The sequence below is a fragment of the Equus asinus genome, chromosome 10 (genome assembly GCF_041296235.1).
Source record: "Equus asinus isolate D_3611 breed Donkey chromosome 10, EquAss-T2T_v2, whole genome shotgun sequence".
Taxonomy (NCBI): Eukaryota; Metazoa; Chordata; class Mammalia; order Perissodactyla; family Equidae; genus Equus; species Equus asinus.
Window position 1 is genome coordinate 34837804 of NC_091799.1, and position 21328 is coordinate 34859131.

The 21328-nt window shown below is 44.8% G+C and overlaps 2 protein-coding genes across 9 annotated transcripts in view; both read left to right on the forward strand.

Moving 5' to 3' along the window:
* The window catches only part of EPB41L4B (erythrocyte membrane protein band 4.1 like 4B), a 131757-nt gene extending 122838 nt beyond the window's left edge, over positions 1-8919 (forward strand). For all 8 annotated transcript variants that reach the window (XM_070519058.1, XM_070519061.1, XM_070519063.1 and 5 more), the window contains 2 exons: positions 3616-3761; positions 4978-8919. In XM_070519058.1, coding sequence (XP_070375159.1) covers positions 3616-3761; positions 4978-5047 — 216 coding nt within the window. In that variant the 3' untranslated portion in view covers positions 5048-8919. The remainder of the gene's footprint in view (positions 1-3615; positions 3762-4977) is intronic.
* A 2824-nt stretch (positions 8920-11743) lies between these two features.
* The window catches only part of FRRS1L (ferric chelate reductase 1 like), a 29134-nt gene continuing 19549 nt past the window's right edge, over positions 11744-21328 (forward strand). Inside the window, exon 1 of the mRNA XM_044779085.2 lies at positions 11744-12055. Coding sequence (XP_044635020.2) covers positions 11818-12055 — 238 coding nt within the window. The 5' untranslated portion in view covers positions 11744-11817. The remainder of the gene's footprint in view (positions 12056-21328) is intronic.

Genomic DNA, 21328 nt, shown 5'->3' on the forward strand with positions numbered 1-21328 from the left:
GGAGGCCATGGCGGGCCCTCTGGCCTCCTGCCCAGCCTTGGCAGTACCATGAGACACCCAGGGAAGCCCTTCCTGAAAAGCTGGGGGCCGAGATGGAACAGGAAGCCAATGTCAGAAACCACGCTCGGGCTTTTAAGAACTGGGCAAGAGTGGCTGGAAGGCAGTTGGAGTGGGCAGGAAGAACAGCGTGAACCAGAGTCCTGGGATGAAATGAAAAGGGACTGAAATGAAAGCCAGTGGGACTAGAACGCAGAGAGCAAGGGACTGGGGCACGAGAGGAGGAAGGGGAGGAAGGCAGGGGAATATCATAGGACAAAACTGTGCTCAGCCTTGGAGGCCACAGTAGGGATTCTGATCTGTATCCTAAGAGCAAGGGGAAGACTTTGAAAGGCGGTGACAGGGCAGGTGCATTGGAAATGATCCCGGTGACAGCAGTGGGAGGACTGTTGGGTCCAGCAGAGTGGATTCAGGACAGTAGTCTGGAAATCTAGGACAGCAGTTCAAAGGAGAGAGGGCAGAGAGCTTGACCCAGATGTCTGGGTTTTGATGGTGGAGTTGAAGAAAAGTGCACAGATGGGGAAGATATTTAGGAGGTTGGAAAGAAATTGGATTGGATGAGAGAGGCAGGGTCAAAAATGACTCCCAGATTTCTGACTTGCAAAATGTGGGTCCATTCACTGAGTTAAGGAATTCTGAAAGAAGACTGGATTGGGAAGGATAATGAGTTTGCTTCTGGTGATGATGTGTTAGAAATGCCTTGGACACATCCAGGTGGAAACGATGCATGGGCAGTTGACTATCCGAGTCTGTAACTCAGCAGAGAGGGCTGGATTGGAGATAACAATTGGGGAGTTACCAACAGCTGGGTGGTAAGGGACGCCAAATTCATGGGCTTCAGCCTCCTAATTTTCTCACCTCTGTATGTCATGTTCTCTTCTCCTCCCCACCAAGGTCAAGACACGTGACCTTGCTGCAGGGGAGTCCTCTCCACAGGCCTCCAGACCTGTCCCGGCCACAGTCACGGGGGAGTTTAGTAGCTCCAGGGAACAGTGCCCAAAATTGGTCTGATAATTGATGGAGCATTGACCTTGGGCCTGGTTTCAACAACGGCGCTCCTTGCTTCATCCTAAGACCAGTTTCTGCCTTGCATTCAGGCCTGTTATCTGGGTCCTCGCTTGATGCTCAGCCGAGGGCCTTGGTCCACCTAGCGTGAGAGCCCCCGGCTGGTGCTGGGCAGACTTCTGTCCTGAGTTCTTCTTCCTAGCCTGGGTCTGTCCTTTTGTTATCTGCTCTGTTCTGGCAAAAGTTCATTCACTCATTCATTCATTTCTTCATTCGACAAGTATTAAAAAGACGAGTACTCAGGGTTAAGATTTAATATCAGTAATTTTCGCTGCTCCCCAAGGTCATTCTTAAGTGAAGCTGCCTTTTTTTTTCGCCTTGAGTACATGGTGGGGAAGAATACAATGCCTGCTAGCACAGTTTGGTGCCACTGCCTTGAGTCATGCAAAGGCCCTTTTACTCACCATCACCTTCATGCCATATTTCCCTCTTTTTCCAAAAAGAATCAAAAATGACATCGAAAGTCCAACCTCCACCCACTTCACTGAAGCAACGAAATAACTTCTTCCCCCACTCCTGGGTTGGGACGGATGGGCTACGTCATGCTTTAAAATGACAAATTGAATTTCCTACTCGCGCTGCGTGTCTGTCACAGGTAGGCTGAGGGCTCTGCTCTGCATTGTCCTCTTTCTGGGACTCAGGCTAATGGAGCAGCTGCCCTCTGGAACATTGCTAGTCACAGTGGCAGTGGGGAAAGAGAGCTGATAAATCACCAACTGGCTCTTAAATCTTTCAAGGGAGATGAAACATGGCAGCAAAGCGAGGCGCATGGCCATGCCTAACTTCAAAGTGGGTGAGGAAGTGCAAATCTCTACCACGTGCCTGGAATGGGATGAGCCAGAATTATCTGGGGAACCACACAAGCGGCTGCTACAGCCCAGCATTTGTGAAGGCTCTTTGTGCAAACATCATGTGCTGTGCATCACATGCAAACATCACATAGAACTGCGGGCCGCCCCTGCTCAATTCTTGGGCATCGCTCCATCCCAGGGCGGGTCAGTTCTCTCTCTGGAGACAGGTGTCAAACAAACAGGGGCTTGCATTTCTCAGCAAGAGCCTTTCAGGACGCCTCAAAGCTAAACCTCGTCCCATTGCTCAAGCCGGATACACCCTCACAGAACTACAACTGTACTTGGTATTTTCAGTGGTTTTCCATGTTTCCCCTGGAGGGACAGCTCATCTTCTGTCTATTGCTAAGAATACACTGCTCATTTGATGATCAAAGCCTCTTCTTTAGAAAGCCATGTGATAAAAATCTCCAAGTTTAGAGCCAGGTACTAGCATAACAAATCAAATTATAAAATATATAGCTGGTATCAAAAGGATGTAAAACAAAAAGTATGCATAGAAAAAATATTGTGAGGAAATATACTGACAACAACAGTAAGGGATTATGGAATTTCTTCATTTATTTACTTTTAGTGATCTTTTAAGTTTTCTGTGTAAAAGTAATAAGCATATCTTGCTTTGTAATGAAAACGACAATAAATTATCCTCTCTAAATGGGGCAGAATATCCTAGACCAGTAGTTCTCAAACTTTACTGTGTATCAGAATCATCTGGAGGTCTCATAAAAAACACAGTTTGCTGCATTTCATTCCCAGACATTCTGGTTCCAAAGGTTTTGGATGGAGCCTGAGAATTTGCATTTTTACCAAGTTTCAGGATAACACTGGGGCCAGTCCTGTGGCCGAGTGGTTAAGTTCATGGGCTCTGCTTTGGGGGCCCAGGGTTTTGCCAGTTCGAATCCTGGGTGCAGACCTAGCACTGCTCATCAAGCCAAGCTGAGGTGGCGTCCCACAGAGCAGAGCCAGAAGGACCTACAACTAGAAAATACAACTATGTACTGGGGGGCTTTGGAGAGAAGAAGAAGAAAAAAAGAAGATTGGCAGCAGATGTTAGCCCAGGTGCCAATCTTTAAAAAAAAAAAAAAGGATAATGCTGATGCTGCTAGTCTGGGGACCATACTTTGGGAACCACTGCTATAGTGCTGAAAGACACCACTTATGGAGTCAGCTAATCCTGATTCTAAGTACTGTTTCTTAATACTTACTGTGTGACTTTGGGAAGATTACTTAACCTCTCTGAGCCTCACTTTCCTTTTCCATAAAATCAGTTCTAAGACATGTGTTTTTCACCTTTTAAAATTTCTGAAATCAGAATGTTCATTACAATAGTGGGCGTGGCAAAGTTTGAATGGCCACATTTTTCTTTCTATGTGGCACTTGCAAAAAAAAGGTGCATCTTACAATTGATGGCGTCTAAGTTGTGATGAAATATGATCTCTGCCTTAAAGGATTGTCGAAAGGTAAGGTATGGAAAGTGCTTTTAGCATAGTGTCTGGCACAAAGTACAGTGATTTAACAAATGGCAATTGATTTTCGCTATTATTAAAAAATAACAGGAACTGTATGGTAAGGCTTCGGGAGCCGCGACAGTGTGAAAATGGAACCCAAATTGAGATTGATTTCCTCTCTTCCGTCTCCTCTCCAGGCAGACTTTAGAGACGGTAAATTACAGTGCTGTCCTGGCCAGTCTTCCCCGCTGATTCCAGCAGCGACCCTGAGGCCTTTGACAGAGACCGTCTCCACCGTGCAGACCATCTACACCCCTCGCAAGCCTGTCTCTCTGGCAGCCAGGTGGGTCAGACCAGCAGGTACTGGCGGGTAACTCTGGCGACAGGGAGACCAGGCACAGGCTCTAGATTCATGGTGTTTGGGACATTCACAACCCTCTTATTCATTCCTTCACTCATTTTTTCTGTAAGAACTTATTGAAATGTCTTCAAAGGCTATAGACAGTATCCTAGGTGCTGGGGATGTTCAGTGAAGAAACAGATAAAAGTCCTTCCTGTACGGAGTTTACGATTTAATGTTGGGGGAGGGGAGACAGACATTAAATGAGTGTGTGTCTGTGTGTGGTGTGTGTGTGTGACAGTGACAAGCGCTAGGGAGAAAAATAAAACCATGAAGGCAACAGGGCACGCTGGGCTGGCTTTCCTGAGGTTGCCTTTAAGCAGAAACCCGAAGGTGGTGAGGGGGCAAGTTGTGGATATTTGGGAAAAGAGTATACTAGCCAGAAGGAACAGCCAGTGCTAAGGCTTCTGAGGTGGAGTGTGCCTGGTGTGGTTAAGAAAGAACGAGGGGGCTGGTGTGGTCAGAGCAGAGCGAATGACAGCAGAGGAGGCCCATGAAGGTGCAGGTTGGGGTCAGTTTGTGTACAGCCTTGTTGGCCTTGTTGATTTTCTACCCTGAATGAGATTATTTAAAAACTCGATTGTGCTTTTAAAGATGTGTACTTCCCGTGTGTGTGTGTGTGTGTGTGTGTGTGTGTGTGTGTGTGTGTGTGTGTGTCTAAACAGTGGAGATAGGCAACTGAGCCTTAGGGCCAAGAAGTCAGATACAACCTGTTAAAGCAGTCAATTTTCTTTCATTCAATTTTATTTATTAAAACATAGGAGGGAACTCTGGGAGAAGGTACGTATGAAACCAATTTAAAGCACGATTTAAAGAAATCTAACCCCTAGACATCTTCTCACTCATTCCAAAGACCATTCCTGAGAGGTTGCTATGCACCAGATCCTGTGCTAGGCTCTGCGGTTTCAGAGATGAATGACATATACATATATCGCCAGTCCCCTGATGAGGAGCTCTCAGTCTAGTGGAGGAAACCAACAGACAGCTGGACAATTTCAGGTCATTGCAGTGCTAGCAAATGTAAGGGTCCTTAAGGAACCGGAAAGAGAAAGTCAAGAACTGAGATCAAGAAAGAATCTGGGAGATGACACTTAAGCTGAGTCTGCTTTTGCAATTTTTGAGGGTTTATCTCACTATTTTGTCACCTACTCTTTTTCAGTGCAGAGACGCTCCGGCAGGAACTGGAGAGAGAGAAAATGATGAAAAGACTGTTGATGACCGAACTGTGACATTCTGTCCGTGTTGCCTGGAGGATGGCATGGTGCCTTCTGTCCGTTCTCATTCTTTGGGCTTCGTGTGCTCACTCTAGCACAACATACAAATGTGTGCTCCGTTCGCCCAGGTCTCCGTGGGTGGTTGAGGCCAACTTCTGGCTTGACTTTTATTGGAAAAGTTATTTTATGTCTCCTGAGTATTAGAGTTTTTCTACTACTCAATGTAGTTGAGACAGGATTTGCTAAGCCTAAGAGAAGAAAGATGGGAAAACGGGGATTCCTTTTCAGAAGTACCTGTGCGTATGTATCAGTAACCACAGGGGTTAACATACCGTGGAATCCTTTGCGATCAATCTCAACCATGTGATTTTGTATGACCGAAACTTGCACCAAGCTTTGACTGTTTGTTAAAGAGTCATTTTTAACGAGAGAATAATTCTTTACTGCTGGTTTTTCATTTACACTGGTAAATACACAGATCTTATAAAGTCTTTAACATTCATTTTTATTCTGACATGAGTAGATGAACTAAAAAAAAAGTTGCGATTATCAAGACTGAAGATACTTCGGCTTAATCTGAAATATGATTTAACTTGTGAATTTGTTGGATACCATATTATTTGGGATACATAGAATTTATCATTGAATCCAAAGTAGGAAATTATAGTTTAAACTGTCTAAAAATTCTTACGAGATTAAGATGATTCAATATCAGGATTCATTTTGGCGTTCCATAAAGGAAAATTATTTCTAAAGTTGATCAGTTCATGTCCTGTTGATAGAATCTTGACCAGAAGAAACTTTGCTCTCTTTTTATATAGTTTCAAGAAATGTGTTTTTAAATTTTTATTATGCACTTGAAAAACTTTGCAGGAATCAAGGAACCCCCTAACCACAAATTAGCCCTCTAAATGATTTCCCAAGCTTTCTAAATGAATGTGCACACATTTTTACGTAGCTATGATCAGTGTGTACATACTCTTTGGTTGTATTTCTCCACCTAACACATATCTCCTCTTTTCAACACAGATCCTGCTCTCATCAATTTGAATGTCTTTATGTCCAAGTAACATGGTTAACCTCACTTCTCCCCATTAATAGATATTTGAGTTACATCCAATTTTTCACTCTTATAAATAGTGCTGCTATGAATGTCTTTGTAAAAAAAAAATGATCCTTCCTTTGGATTCTTCCCTTGGGAATATCTCCAAAGAGGGATTACAAGGTCAAAGAGCATGAAGTATTTTATAGCTCTTGTTTCATATTGCGGGATTGCTTTCTAGAAAGATCCAGTCTCTGGGCTGGAAGGACCTTAAAGGTCATCTAGTTCAACCCCCCACCCCCTCTGAATGCTTGAATACCCTCTACAATTTATGATGCCACCAGCAATGTATAAGCATTTCTATTTACCAATAGCTCTGCCAGTATTGGGTTTTGCCGTTTTTATTTATTTTTGCTAGTTTAATAGGTGTGTATAGTTGTTCTTGAAAGATTGTTTTACTTCATTAGTTGCTACCAAGGCTGAGCACTTTTCCATGTGATGATTTACTAGCTGTATTTCCTTGTGTGTAAAACGTCCATCCATTTCTTATGACCACTTGTTAAGTGGAATTGATCTCGTATATTTGTATCAGAACTGTATTTTTATGTTGTATTGTATAGTTTGCTCTCCTGTCCCTATCCTGAAAACTGAATGGTGCCAATAATTTGATACTAATGATTATTAAAAAAAAAAAAGAGTAAAGCCTCATTTACTAGCATTGTTGTAAAATGAGGTATGTAAGCAAATATTCAGATAACAGAGGATTAACCCTTTAAGTGCTGAATCTTTAAAATTTTAATATTTTTTCGAGGGAAATCTTTCTAAAGTGTGTTACACACTTCCCTGCCTTAGTAAACAGAATAGACCGGAGAGTATATAAGCTTTCTTGATGAGTCATGCTCATCATTATAAACATCAGCCCCTCTTGTACCTTGGTGTTGTGCAGTGATGTCATCCGGAGCTAGCGAAATGTGCGAGGCTTGACTTCGCTTTTCACAGACTATCGTGTTATTCTCATGGATGGGTTTTACTGTTGTCTGGTCTGACGGTGAAGCCATCTGGGGCAATTGTGGTGTTTGGGACCTCTGACCCCTATTCTACATGACCCCTGCTGTACTTGTAAAACAGCTTTAGCCGTTCTTTATCTCATGCACACAATACAAAATGTGTCCCTGTACAATACGGGGCAGATAGCTGTGTCTGGGGTGGTCACCTCTTGGCATTCCAGCACCTCCCTCTTCTAACCTACTTTCTGAGTCGTCTGCTCTCCACCACCTGCTCTCCAATGGGAACCTCCAGGGCAGTACTGAGGTTTTCTTGGGGCAGCCAGGAATCCAGTGTTGCACAGTGTCCAGTTGGTTTTGCTTCTAAGGAGGGATGCATGGGCTTCTTGGCCGCTATTTTTAGGAGGCTCTGAGCCTCCTGCTTCTTCCCCATGTCCCCCTGGGTTCACAGATGCATCAGAAGGTTGATGTCACTAAAGTCTGATCACAAACAAATCAGCTGTTACTGTATATGAAAACCCAGTACCTTTGGCAGCTCAACTCGAACCAGTAAAAATCAAGAGGATTCCACTGTTTCTGTAGTTGTCCTGGTTATTTGCCTACTTTAATGTATGATCGGTCCTTGGCATGGTGACCCAAGGAGATGACATTGTGTCCGGTGGATTCATAAGGACAAAAATGAATTGGTACAATCACTTCACCTTTTTTATAGAAACTTGAAACCAAAACAACAGCACCATATGGTCACACAACACACATCTTATGTCCAGGGGGAAAAATCAGCTTGCTGACATAATCATTCTAGAGCAAGGATTCCAAACAGTGGGCCAGACTCCTGGGGGCGGAGGGGGGGCGGATAGCGCAAGGGGCCTGGAAATCCTGCAACCCACAGGGTTTGTGGACTGTAGACTGCAGAGGAGAGCCTTATGTTCGAAGAGGTTAAAAACTAGGTCCTGGAGCATTCAGCAGATCCCAGCTGAATGCACTCGAAATTTTACATGCCCAAAATAGCATAAGAATGTTCTGATATCATCTTTATCTTTCCTTCACCATCTCAAAGATCATAACTTTTAAAGCAATTGAAATAAAATGCACGTTTTTAATCATTTTAAAGTGTACAATTAAGCGGTTTTTAGTATATTCATAATATTGTGCAAACATCACCACTATCTGATCCCCGAACATTTCCATCATTCCAGAAACTCCACAGTTACAGTCACTACCGAGCCTCCCCTCCCAGTATCCCCTAGCAACCCCTAATTTACTTTCTGTTTCTGGCTTTTTGTCTATGGATTTGCCTATTCTGGACTTTTCATATAAATGGAATCAGACAATATGTGGTCCTTTGTGACTGGCTTCTTTCACTTAACACGATGTTTTCAAGGTTCATCCGTGTTGTATTATACATCAACACTTCATTCCTTTTTATGGCTGAATAACAAACAATTGTATGGATATACCGCATTTTGTTTATCCATTCATCAGTTGATAGACATTTGGGTTGCTTCCACTTTGGGGCTATTATGTATAATATGAACATTCGTGTACAAATTTCTGTGTGAACAAATGTTTTCAGTTCTCTTGGGAGCTGGGAATAGCTGGGTCATGTGGCAACTCTGGGTTTAACTTTTTTAAGAGCTGCCAAGATCACAGGTTTTATTTCTTAAGTAATCAAAAGTGAAAAACCACACACACTAGCCAGTTGGAAGCAGGGGCAAATCTGTTACTGGTCAGATATGGAGATCCATCACTGATTCGGGGGAGTTTTTTATAAACAGTAAAAAGTTGTTTAGAGAAATGGTTTTGATGAGAAGAGAAAATAAAAGTGCTGTCTTTGTTTTAAAAATGAAAATGAAATTAAACTCAGGTTCATTTCTAAGTTCTTGTTTGAATAGCCAGCTCTTCTTCAGCCAGTGGTCTCAGAATGTTCAGGGAAAATTCCTCCCCTAAAAATGTACACGAAAGAGGAAACCACAGTATTTCTTGGCCGCTCTGTGTATTCACATCGCTGGGGAGCCGAGGGTGTCTGCAAAACCTGTGATGCAACATAGAGGGAGATATGTGCTGAGGGGGGAACAGGTCTCTCTCTAGGGCTCAAATCTGGTGAGAAAACACAAAGAATACGAAAATCCCAAAAGGTAACTTAAATGGCTGGGAGAGAACCCCATGAAAGGAAGCAGCCAAGTCAGTAAGGAATTGGAAACCAGAGAAGGCTCAGAGGCCCTGGGGAGGCATGCAGACTTTGAGTGACCCAGGAAAGCTGTGGGTATTCTCCCTAGAAAAATCCATGCAACATAACATTATTCCAACACTCACATAGGATCCTCACACCATCCCTGAAGCCCACTATGGCCCCCTTTCAGTCCACGGACCCCAGATCCCTGATCATGGGTAGATCATAGAAATCCACAGATTACCTGCAAGCCTCATTTAGGCTGTGGTTGCAAACCCTCCTCCAACAACCCCATCCCCCCACACTCCTCTCACATCCTCTGCAGAGGAAAAAAAGCCCACATGGTTTTCTCAGACCAATTTACCTGGAGAAGAATGACTTGGTTTTCCTTTGCCTTCTATCTGGCACCATCACCGTTAATTGTAGTAATTGAAGTGGGAATAAAAAATAAATAGGTGACAGCTTGGATTCCCAAAGCAGAGAATCAACTGAAGTCTGAAGTCCCATGCTTCTCTTTTTTGTCTAAACGTTGGTCCATTTAAAACCGACCATACCTTTCCTGGTGAAGAGGAAGAGAAGAAAAGAATTTAATTTTTAAGAATAAGTGTTTTTTTGTTGAAGGATTACACTATAATCAATCAATTGGCTTTTTGGAATTTTAGAATTTTATGCATTGCAAAGCTATGTTTTTTGGGGCAGAAGTGTCTTTGTTTTTATTTTTAAGTAATTATAGTTCATTTTACCTTCTTCAAGCAATAAATCTGATCTATTTCTTGCAACAACTGGTATATCAGGAGACCTAGTGAAGCCCAAGGTTTTCATGAATTACACTTGATTCAGCTGTCAGGATAAACATGTGTTTTTTTTTTTTTTTTTGAGGAAGATTAGCCCTGAGCTAACATCTGCTGCCCATCCTCCTCTTTTTGCTGAGGAAGACTGGCCCTGAGCTAACATCTGTGCCCATCTTCCTCTACTTTATGTGTGGGACGCCTACCACAGCATGGCTTGCCAAGCGGTGCCATGTCTGCACCTGGGATCCAAACTGGTGAACCCTGGGCCTCTGAAGCTGAATGTGCTAATTTAACTGCTGTACCCTGGCTGGCCCCAAGGATAAACATGTTTAAACTCCAATTGGACAACCCACCATCGGGTTCAGTTGGTACCCAATAGCAAACACGTGACCTCTGGCTGGCACAACACTACTCACTATGTGGACAGCAGTATCCTCTCTCATCACCCTGGGCCAAACAGGGTTGAGATACTAGTTTCCTTTTGAATATTTGTATTACATAATCTTATGCATATTCATTCATGACTTTATAGCATTGAACGCTATGGATCCTTCCCTCTATCGTGTTACCTAATTTTCACTGCCATCAGGAAGGTTACTGGTCACCACCCTACACAGTCTGACTTCTGGGCCTGCATTTGGAACCTCTATGCTTTTCTGCCTCTATAATTAATTTTGTTTATGCAATAAAACAAAATAAAAAGAAATAAAAGAAGGAGGCTAAAATGCTGGCTCTGCAAATCCAGCATAAACAGAATTGTGTCCATGTTTTCTAGTAGAAAACAGCTTAGCAGTTTGAATGTGTTATCACTCCAAAACCGTCATTAGAAAAGAACTACGGGGCCTGGCATGTAGTAAGTGTTTGTTGTGACTAAATGGATGGCTGAGTAAACAACCAAAAGTGAACCGCAAGTGACAGGAATGAATGTGAGAAAGCTGAGGATTCAGCATGGCCATCAGACACGGTCCCGGCCTGCTGCGTGCTGGCTGTGGGGAAGCAGGGAACCGGTTGCCTGGTTTTGAAGAGGGCGGGTTATGCAAGGGCACTGGCAGCCGCTGCCGATTGCACACTCCAAAAGTCTGGAGAGGAAGCAGATGAATCGAGTCCAAAGAGCTGCGTTCTAGTTTCCCGCTGGCTCTAGGCATCTCAGTTTACCTATCTATATAGTGGGGATCTTGCTATTTCAACTTCCTTCTGTGATGATCCCAAGAAATAACGGGTATAGTAAGTGCTTCCAAAAAGTGCTGGCACAAGGCAGGGGAAGGCAGCAATTCTACCAGGGTGTGTGCAAGGTAAACCCTCCAGGACAGCACTTCTTCAATTTGAACGTGTATTGGGGTCTCCCAGGGATCTGGGTTAAATGCAGATCCTGATTTATGTGTCTGCCTGGAGTCCTGAGATTAGTGATGCTAAGAAGCTCTCAGCGGAGGTCGATGCTGCTGGTCCGCGGACCACGTTCTGAGTAGCAAGAGTCTAGGAGAGCCAAAGCTGGGTGGTCTGTCCGAGACTCCGGGAGGGACGGGGTAGAAATGGGAGAAAGGACGGAGGAAGGGAAGCGGCTCAGAAGGAGAGTCGGGGACAGGAGGAGAAGATGCTAGGAGGAAGGGGGAGACTTCGGGCCGCAGCGAGGATGCGCAGAGCCGGGCGGGGAGGCGGCGGGCGCGGCGGCTGCGCGGTTGCGCGGGCTGCGGGCGGGGGACCGGCGGGCGCGTGCTGGCGCCCGCGGCGCCCCCGCTGCGGCCCGAGCGGCCTGGCTGCGGGATCGGTGCGCAGCGATGGCGGGGCCGCCCCGGCAGCGCCCGGGGGCCTGGGCGGCGTTGCTCTGCCTGCTGCTGGCCGGGCCCGCCGCCTGCACAGCCAGCCCCGCGGACGACGGCGCGGGCCCGGGGGGCCGGGGACCCCGGGGCCGCGCGCGGGGGGACGCGGCTGCCGACGAGGCGGTGCCGCGCCACGACTCCTCCTACGGCACCTTCGCCGGGGAGTTCTACGACCTGCGCTACCTGTCGGAGGAGGGTGAGGCTGCGGGAGCGGAGACCCGGGTGGGGGACCGAGGCGGCGGCAGGAGCGGGGGCGGGGCGTGGGGAGTCGGTCAGGATGCGAATGGAGGCAACTCTGGCACAGCCGAGGCCGAGGCCGAGACGGACAGCGCCCGGCTCAGACCTCCATCCACCTGGAGAAGGGGCCCGAAGAATTGTCAGCGCCTCCCACCCGCCGCCCGCTTTACAGGTGGGGAGACTGAGGCCAAGTCCGGCGAAACTGCGGACAGATGAGGCTGAGCCTGGGCTCCCCCAGTTTTCAGCATCTGGCTTCCCGTCTCCCGGTCAGCGGTTGGAGTAGGGGGTGGTAGGGGAGGAGGCCGCCATCTGGCCTGGGGTGTGTGAAATCAGAGCGGCTGGTGGGAAGCAGACATGCCAACTTAAAGAGAGATGTTGCCTTATTTCCTCGCTGTCGTACTGACCTAAATTTTCAGTGACTGGCACCCCAGCCTCTTAGCACTTTGCTCCTGCTCTTGCCCTGCCTTCAGAGCTGGATCACGTCTCCCTCCCCGCTTCCGTCCCTTTTCTTTTCTGTTATCACACATGTGATGGTCCCCCACTGTTGTTGGGGCCTGCTGGGCCCAGAGACTGGAGCTTTGTCAGCCGCAGACCTCCCTGTAGGGCTGCTTCAGTGAGCACAAAAGCCAAGCTGGTTCTGTTCGAAAAGAATGGAAACTGGCCTCTTACTTCTACAATTTGGAAAGTAGTGGTTTTCCTTTTCTTCTGCTAAGAGTAATATCCAAGAATCAAATTGGGGTTTGAAATGTTTTGTGTCACAGCAGCTGATGTGATGCTGAGTGTACCTGAATTTAGGATTAAGTTTAGCTGCCTATGACAACCAAACATTAATAGCTTAAGTAAGATAGAAATTTCTCTGTCATGTAAAGAAATGTAGAAGAAGGTAGGCCAGAACTGGTCATCAGAGACACTGGATCCTGGTCTTCTCCTTCTTCACAATTCTTAGCATGTAACTTTGTGCTCCAAAATGGCTGCATGATCTCCAGCCATTACATTTACTTTCCAAACAGTGGGAAAGAAGTGGGAAGAAGGTCGCGGACTACTTTATATGGAGATTACTCAGAAGTTCTATATAACAGTTCCACTTACACTTCATTAGCCACGACCTAGTCACGTGGTCACACATAGGTCCAAAGGATGCTGGAAAATGTAGCCTTTTAGCTGAGAAGTAGTCTGCCTAATTCAAAAATTGGAATTATTGTGTAAAGGAAAAAGGAGAGAATGGATTTGGGGAAATATGTTAGTTGGGTAGAGGCTTAACTGCTGAAACAGAAACCCCAGCATATAGTGCTTAAATAAGATGGTTTATTTTTCTCCCACATGAGTCTGGCTGGTCTGGGCTGGTAGGACAGCTTTGTTCCACAGGGTCATTTAGGGGATGAGGTTCCTTCCGTCTTATTGCTCCACCATCCCCTAAGGCTTTGTCCTCATCTCTGTGGAAGCTGGTTGCTTGCTTGTCCTTGTTCAAGCTTGAGAAAAGGACAAAGAGAGGAAGTTCCAGACAAGCACCTTTTAGGCTTGTTGTACAGATCACTGCTGCTCACGTTTCTTTGGCAAGAACAGAATTACATGACCTAGCTGCAAGGGAGGCTGGGAAATGTAGTCTTCTAGCTGAGTGGCCCTGCGGCTGGGGAGAAGGAGAGATTGGGGAGTGAGAGGACAACAAGCAGAAGTAGAATCTGTCACTCTGGAAAAGAATAAATATCCCAAAGCCTGTCTGCTTCTGAAAGCGTCTAATATGTGTTTATTCTGTTCATAGTCAGCCTAGCACATGGCCAGGTGACTCAGACGTGGCACATGAGAGCCCATGTTCTCGCTGGGCACATGGACCTAACAGTTGGAGAAGAAGGGCAGGTTCTGTATGTCTGTCTGGATGCACAGAGAGAATGAAGTTAGTTGCTCAGTCCAGACAGTTTCATGAACATGGACATCGGGTGGGCAGAAGCCATAGGGAGACTCTATAGAGGTGGTGGGAAGGATGAAAGACTTTGATGAGACAGAAGAGGGGGCCGTTTAGGAGAGGTGACCCCACGGGGGCAGCAGGACATGCGATGTGTGTACAGATCCCTAGTTTGTCTGCTCACCACTCTCACCGGCTCTTCACATACAGCCTGAAGCCCGGCTCGCACCCTCAGAAATCTGTGATGGTTCCAACCTGCTCCCTGGATGAAGCTGCAACTCCTTCATCTGGAATTTTCTCTCTCGCCCACCTTCCTTTTACAACCACCTCTCACTCCTCCTCTTCCCTCCCTCTGAGCCTTCCCTGTCCATCCTTTTCCTCTTCTCTGGGACCGTTCACTTGTCTTCAAATGCCGACCCTGGTGCATCTGGTGGGTGCTAGTGGGGGTGTTTGTGGGGTGAGCGTCTCAGGGGCAGCGCCTCTGCTGGATCACCCAGGGCCTGGGCTTTAGCTCTGTGGGTCCTCAATGGAGACTTGGCCAAGTTCCTTAGAAATAACCAGTGACGCTGCCTTAAAAGGATCCTGCCAGGGAGGAAGAAGCAGAAGCAGGCAATGTCCCAGAAGGGTCTCCCACTCAGAAGGCGGAGGAGAAGAGGGTGTCAGGAAGTATTGAACCGCCCCGTGGTGAGGCCCCATAGCGTGAAGACTCAGACAGTTGGTGGACTGAGGACATGAGAGGTAATGGGTGGGTTTTCTTGGGATGAATTCGGCGGAGAAGGACGGAGGGAGCCTGAATGATTTTGAAGGAAGGAGCAAGTGAAGAGGTGGAAATAGTTCCTTTCAGCTCTTCTTTCTTTCTGTTGGTACAAGCTGGGTTGTCTTTTTCTAGTGGTTGGGCTTCTTGTTTCCTCTATGCAGGGTACTCCCTTCTTCTGGTAGAAGGGAGCCAGCAAACTGAATTTCTCACAAAAAGGTGCCTAGTGGTATGAAATCAGAAAAAGGGAAATAGAAATATGGGGGTGGGGATGGAGAATTCGCTGAAACTGTGGGAAACCCCACTGACCATTCCCCACCCTGTCCAGAGACCGTTTCTCCAGTGTCCAGAAAGCCCACAATCCCTGAAGCCATAGGCTGGACACTGGCTGATTTGGTGTCTCTAATCACCCCCTAAGGTGTTCATTTTTTAAATTTAAATTGTGTTTTTGCTTAATGATGCTAGTTTTCAGAATTTTTGGGAGTTCCCACTGTCTTAGCCTATACTGCTCAGCCTTTCAGTCCCAGCTCAAATGCCACCTCTTTCAGGGAGCCTTCCCTGATTTTCTCCTTCTCCCGTCCTCTGCTGCTGGGCAAGAATATTCTGTCACAGCACACTGTCTAACCTTGCCATGACCCTTTTTGCTCTCTACCATCAAGAGTTTGGATAGGGTCTTAGTGTCTGAATCCTAACCACTCAGACCTTTTCCCTGTGAGGTTCTCAACCCAGAATGTCTCCAGTCAGAACAATAGTAGAATGTAAGACTGATTACCACATGATTATGGGCAAATGTCCTATTCTGAGGGTTCTCTGGAAAAACCTAGTTGGGTGTTGTTGGCTTAGGGTTAAGTTCCAAGTGGAGCGTTCTGCTTCCTGCCGCCAGGATCCACAGACCCTGAGTCTTAGCAGCCAGCCACACACATGGTGGTCACTGACGTGCCCTTGGGGCCGTATCCGGCCTTGCAAGGAAAAGAGGAAACACCATTCCTGCTTGCTTGTCTATAAGGCATAGTGATTTGACCACTTGTAAAGCATGGCCCAGTCAATGGGTGTCTCACCATCGCGCAATTTTCCCTATTTGGGAAAGGACAGGAGAGAGAAGGGCAGAAGTTCCTTCATCTGCCTGTATTCTCTCTACATCTATCACGTATTGTGTGTGGATACATAACTCATCACCCTCCCCATCTGGAAGTTCTTTAAAGATAAATAATCTACATCTAATTTATCTATGTATCCTCCGTGGGTCTAGCCCGGTAATGACACTAATTGGAGCTAACTTTTAATAAGCGCTTACTGTGTACCAGGCACTGTTCTAAGCACCTTATTCATATGAACTGTAATCCTTCCAGCAACCTTCTGGCTTAGATGCTACTCTTTAGAGTTAAGGAAACTGACCCACAGAGAATTGAATTAGCTAAAGCCACACAGCCAGGAGGTGGCAGAGGACTGTGTGGATTGGTTGACTGACTTTATGAATAAGATGGTGCAAGGTGTCCAGCCCGCCTGGGGTGGAGGGTCCCTGTGGACGTGCACTAGGAATGCAGTGGGCCAGGTGGAATGGGGTATTTTTATGGGCGAACTGAGAAGAGGGGTTTGGAGCTGATGGAGTAGGCAGGTGGGAACTGCAGATTCCTCAGCGGGGGAGGGCCACGGTGCAAGCTTTGCTAAACGGGCACGCGCATGTGTGTGGAGCTTTCCATTTTACCAAGTCGCCTGACGCTTTTACTGCATTCTGTGATTCTGATGAGCAGAAATGATTCGGGCGGTCCAGAAAGAGAAAGGGGCGGATGAGCTAGTTCTCAGAGATTTGAGCCGATGATTTCTGGCTAAACCCCAGACCAAAACTTCAAGGAATCAAGTACTAAATTAATACCTGAGGGCTGCGATCCAAGCAGTTAATTAGGAGCAATAAATAGCAAAGCAGAAGCCATTAACCACTCGGTGGAGTATGGCAAAACAGGCTCAAGAGATTGCAAAAAGGAACAGATAATGTCCGTGAATTAGATGAGAATGGAGACCGCAAAACGATCTTGAGAAGCCAGAATGTCAGCCAAGAAAATAAGTACGTCTTGTGTTACAGGAATATCTGAAGGGAGAAAAAACGGCTTTAATCATTCTCCAGAACAGAACAGAATTGGAAGGGTTTTCAGAGCACATGTGAGAAGAAGGAAAGACAAGGAGGGAGAAAAAAAAAACATTTTTTGGCCCCCAAACCAATATATTTAGTCTCAAGCCAAGTTTTTATTTTAGAGAAAAAGAGAAAAAATAGCACCAAAATGGAAAGCGGAGGGAAAAGAACAAGTCAAACAAAACAAAACATTATGAAAACTGGAGGAATGGACAAGGCTAAGAGCAGAAGCAGAAGCTGGCCGTGTCTTGCTGAGAGCTTAGAGGGGTATTTATACGTTTATCAGAAAGTAAAAAAGAGGGAAAACAAATGAGCGAAGCATTCCACTCAGAATGGAAACAAAAAAGGAGAAGATAGTACAGGTCTGGATAGGAATAAATGCGATGGAAAACACACAACTGTGGATGATTCCCCAGACCAAAAGCTGGCTCTTTGGAAGTGTCTTACACAAATTTCTGGCAAGACTAATCAAGGGAAAGGGTGAAGGTGCAAATAAAATAAATACAGAATAAAGAAGGGGAAATTGGGCAGGGGTGGTGGATGGCTCCCTCAGCGTCTGTCCCAGCCTCTGGTGTGCCTGCCCGTCCCACAGAGATTGGAGTGCTACCTTGAATCCTGAATATGGTTTTGATTCCATCAAACAGATGCACGACATGTGAATTCAGAACTGGGTTAAGTGGAGCAAGGGAGTGGTATGCAAGACGTCTATTGTTTTTCTTTTTTTGCACCAGCTTTATTAAGATATAATTCGTATACCATACAACTCACCCATTTAAAGTATACAATTCATTGGTTTTTAGTATATTCACAGGGGTGTGCGACTATCACCACAATCAATTTTAGAACATTTTTATTCTCCTAAAACAGATCCTATACCCTTTAGCTGTTACCCTGCAGTCCCCTCTCCCCGTTTCCCCATCCCCCAGCCCCAGGCAACCGCTGATCTTTGTCTCAGCGTTTGCCCATTCTGGACAATTCATATAAATGGGATCATACAACATGTGGTCTTTTGTGACTCTTTTCTTTCAGTTAGCAAAATGATTTTGAGGTTCATCTATGTTGTAGCAGGTATCAGTACTTTATTCTTTTTTGTGGCTGAATAATAATCCAAATATGGATATGCCATGTTTTGTTAATTCACTCATCGGTTGATGGACATTTGGGTTATTCCCATTTTTGGCTGTTATGAATAATGCTACCATGAACATCTGTGTACAAGTTTTTGTGTGAACGTGTGTTTTTATCTCTTGATATGAGTATTTGCGTAGAAAACCGAAAAGAACCAATAAACAGATATAATCAGGAGAAGGTGGTAAGGTTGCCATAAACGAGATCAGCATATGTAAACCAAAAGCTCTTTTCTTTCTTCCTCTTTTTTTTTGTAAAGATTGGCCCTGAGCTATCATCTCTTGCCAATCTTCTTTTTCTTCTTCTCTCCAAAGCCCCCCAGTACATAGTTGTATATTCTAGTTGTAGGTCCTTCTAGTTGTGGCATGTGGGTCGCCACCTCAGCATGGCCTGAGGAGTGGTGCTGAGTCCGCGCCCAGGAGTGAACTGGTGAAACCCTGAGCTCCTGAAGTGGAGTGCGCAAACTTAACCCCTGGTCATGGGGCAGCCCCCAAAAGCTCTTTTCTGCTCTGGCAACAATAAGCTATAGAATGTAAAAGAAAGCAAGATATAGTTTAAAGTAGCATCAAAAATGTATAGTATCTGGATTTACCTAACAAAGAAGGCACTGGTTTTGTGTAGAGAAAAATTTTAAACTATTAAGGATATAAAAGATAAGAGTAAGTGAGAGATATACCATGATCTTGGAAGGAAAAACTTGGTCTTATAAACATGTCTGTTCTCTCCCAATTCATCCATAGATTTAATGCAGTTCCAGACAAGAGCCCAGCAGCATTTTTGGAGAGAACTTGACAAATTAGGATCTATACTTTACATGGAAAAATCAAGTTTGATGAATTGCTGATAGATATTAAGATATGGGTTGCAAAACCTAGTAATTAAAATAGTATGGTCGTGGCTCAGGAACAGTCAGATAAATCAAAGCACAAAACAGAAAATCCATAAATAGACCTATGTTTATATGAGAACTAGTAAATTATTGAGGTGTCTTCATAGATCAGTAAGGAAAAAATGAATTATTTAGTCAATGTTGTTGGGAAAAATTGATTTAGTGTATGAAGAAAAATAAAACTGATTTCTTCACACCATGTAAAAAATCAATTCCAAGTGGTTTAGATCTAAATATGAAAGGTAGTACTACAAAGTTAATAAACAAACATGTAAAGAAATATCTTCATGTCCTCGGAATAGAGGGTAATCTCTTAGACAAGACTCTAGAATCACGAACCAAAAGAAGAAAAATTATATCCTTGACTACATCAAATTTAAAGATTTTGGTCCAAGAAAGAGCATCATAGAAAAAAGTAAGATTGGTGGCAGAATAGGGGAACAAATTTGCAACATCTAAAACCAAGAGCGGGGCTGGCCCCATGGCCGAGTGGTTAAGTTCGCTCGCTCCGCTGGGGCGGCCCAGTGTTTCGTTGGTTCGAATCCTGGGTGCGGACATGACACTGCTCATCAGACCACGCTGAGGCAGCGTCCCACATGCCACAACTAGAAGGACCCACAACGAAGAATATACAACTATGTACCGGGGGGCTTTGGGGAGAAAAAGGAAAAAAAAAAAATCTTTAAAACCAAGAGCGAATTTATATCTGGAATATACACAAACTCCCGTGAAAAAGACTGAGAACCAAGTAATAAAAGGAGCAATCGAAAGGAAACCCGGGGATCAATACAGATAGGAAGAGATGTTTACCCCGCTAGTACTTAGGGAAATCCAAATGAAAACAATTAGAATGTCAGATATCAGTACAGGAGAGGGTGTGGGGAAACAAGGACCCTCCGACAACACTGATGGATTTTAAACTGGTGTGTTGTTCTGAATGCTAATCTCATCGAGCTTTGAGGAATTAAAGATGTGACCCAGCCATTGCTCTCTGGGGTTTATTAAAACAAAAACCTCTTGCATACATCTACGAGAAACATATGTAAGGATGTTCAGCTCTTCATTATTTGAGAACGCAGACATTGGAGGCAATTTAAGTGTCTAAACCTGGGAGGATATTGTAGGAAATGTGGTTGCATGCACATCATGGAATACTATTCACTCAGTAGTAATAAGAGGTCTCACATTTACATTTATGGATAGATTTCCAAAGGAAAATAATAAACAGAAGGAGATTTACTGCACAGTGTCATTTATGCAGATTAAAAACATACACAAACAATATGTTTTTCAAGAGCACACACCTATGAAAATAACATGGATGGGGGTGGTAAGTTGGGTGGGCCCTCGCTGTCTGCTCTGCTCAGGAGCTTCCAGATCTTGTGTGTGGCTGTGGAATGGCCAGTGCAGTGCAGCTGTGAACAGCGTGGCAAGGCAGCACTGTTGATATAGTGAGAAGTTGTGCCTGGAACCTAACTTTGGATCCAGGTTCTGCTGAAGGCACTTTTTTTTGAGGAAGATTAGCCCTGAGCTAACATCTGCTGCCCATCGTCCTCTTTTTGCCAAGGAAGACTGGGCCCGAGCTAACATCCATGCCCATTTTCCTCTACTTTATATGTGGGACACCTACCACAGCATGGCTTGCCAAGCAGTACCATGTCCGCACCCAGAATCTGAACCGGCCAGCGAAGCAGAATGTGCGAACTTAACCACTGCGCCACCAGGCCAGCCCCTGAAGGCACTTTTGATGATTATCATATAAGATAATCATGCAAGAGTTTCAGGATGGTGTTCTTGGGAATATGGAAGCTTTTTGCAACAAGGCAGGACCTTGCCCTGGACAGACAAAGTTCCATGCTCCATGAGGAGCTAGTGGAGATGAGAAGCTTACCCCACAACCCCATGTTGTCTGATATCCATTATTACTAATGTGTCCTTTCAGTTTATCATGGTAAAATACTGCTTTTCTAAGATGTATGTGTCAGTGTGCTCATTTTTGTTAAAACCTCCTTCCTTTTCAGAAGAATTTACATGAAATACGCTAGACCAAGTATCTAAAATGATGGGGAGGAAAATGGAGTTAGGGATGAATCAGGGAAAAATATAAATGAGCTTTGCATAGACTGATGTGAAAGTCCCATAAACCAAGAATTATGATCAATTTAATTCTATACACCTGGGGTACTTAAAATTTTCTACAATCAATAATTTTCCAATAAAATGTACAATTGTACATATAACACAGATCCTATTAAATATCATTATTCTCTTCAAAATGATAACTGCTAATAAACCAGTCTTTATAAATACATTGTATCAATATTTAAGAATTAATCCATTTAGTCTGTATCCATCAAGGTCCAGTCAGAAAGACAGAAATTGTTTTTTAAACTTTTTTTTTGGTGAGGAAGATTGGTGCTGAGCTAACATCTG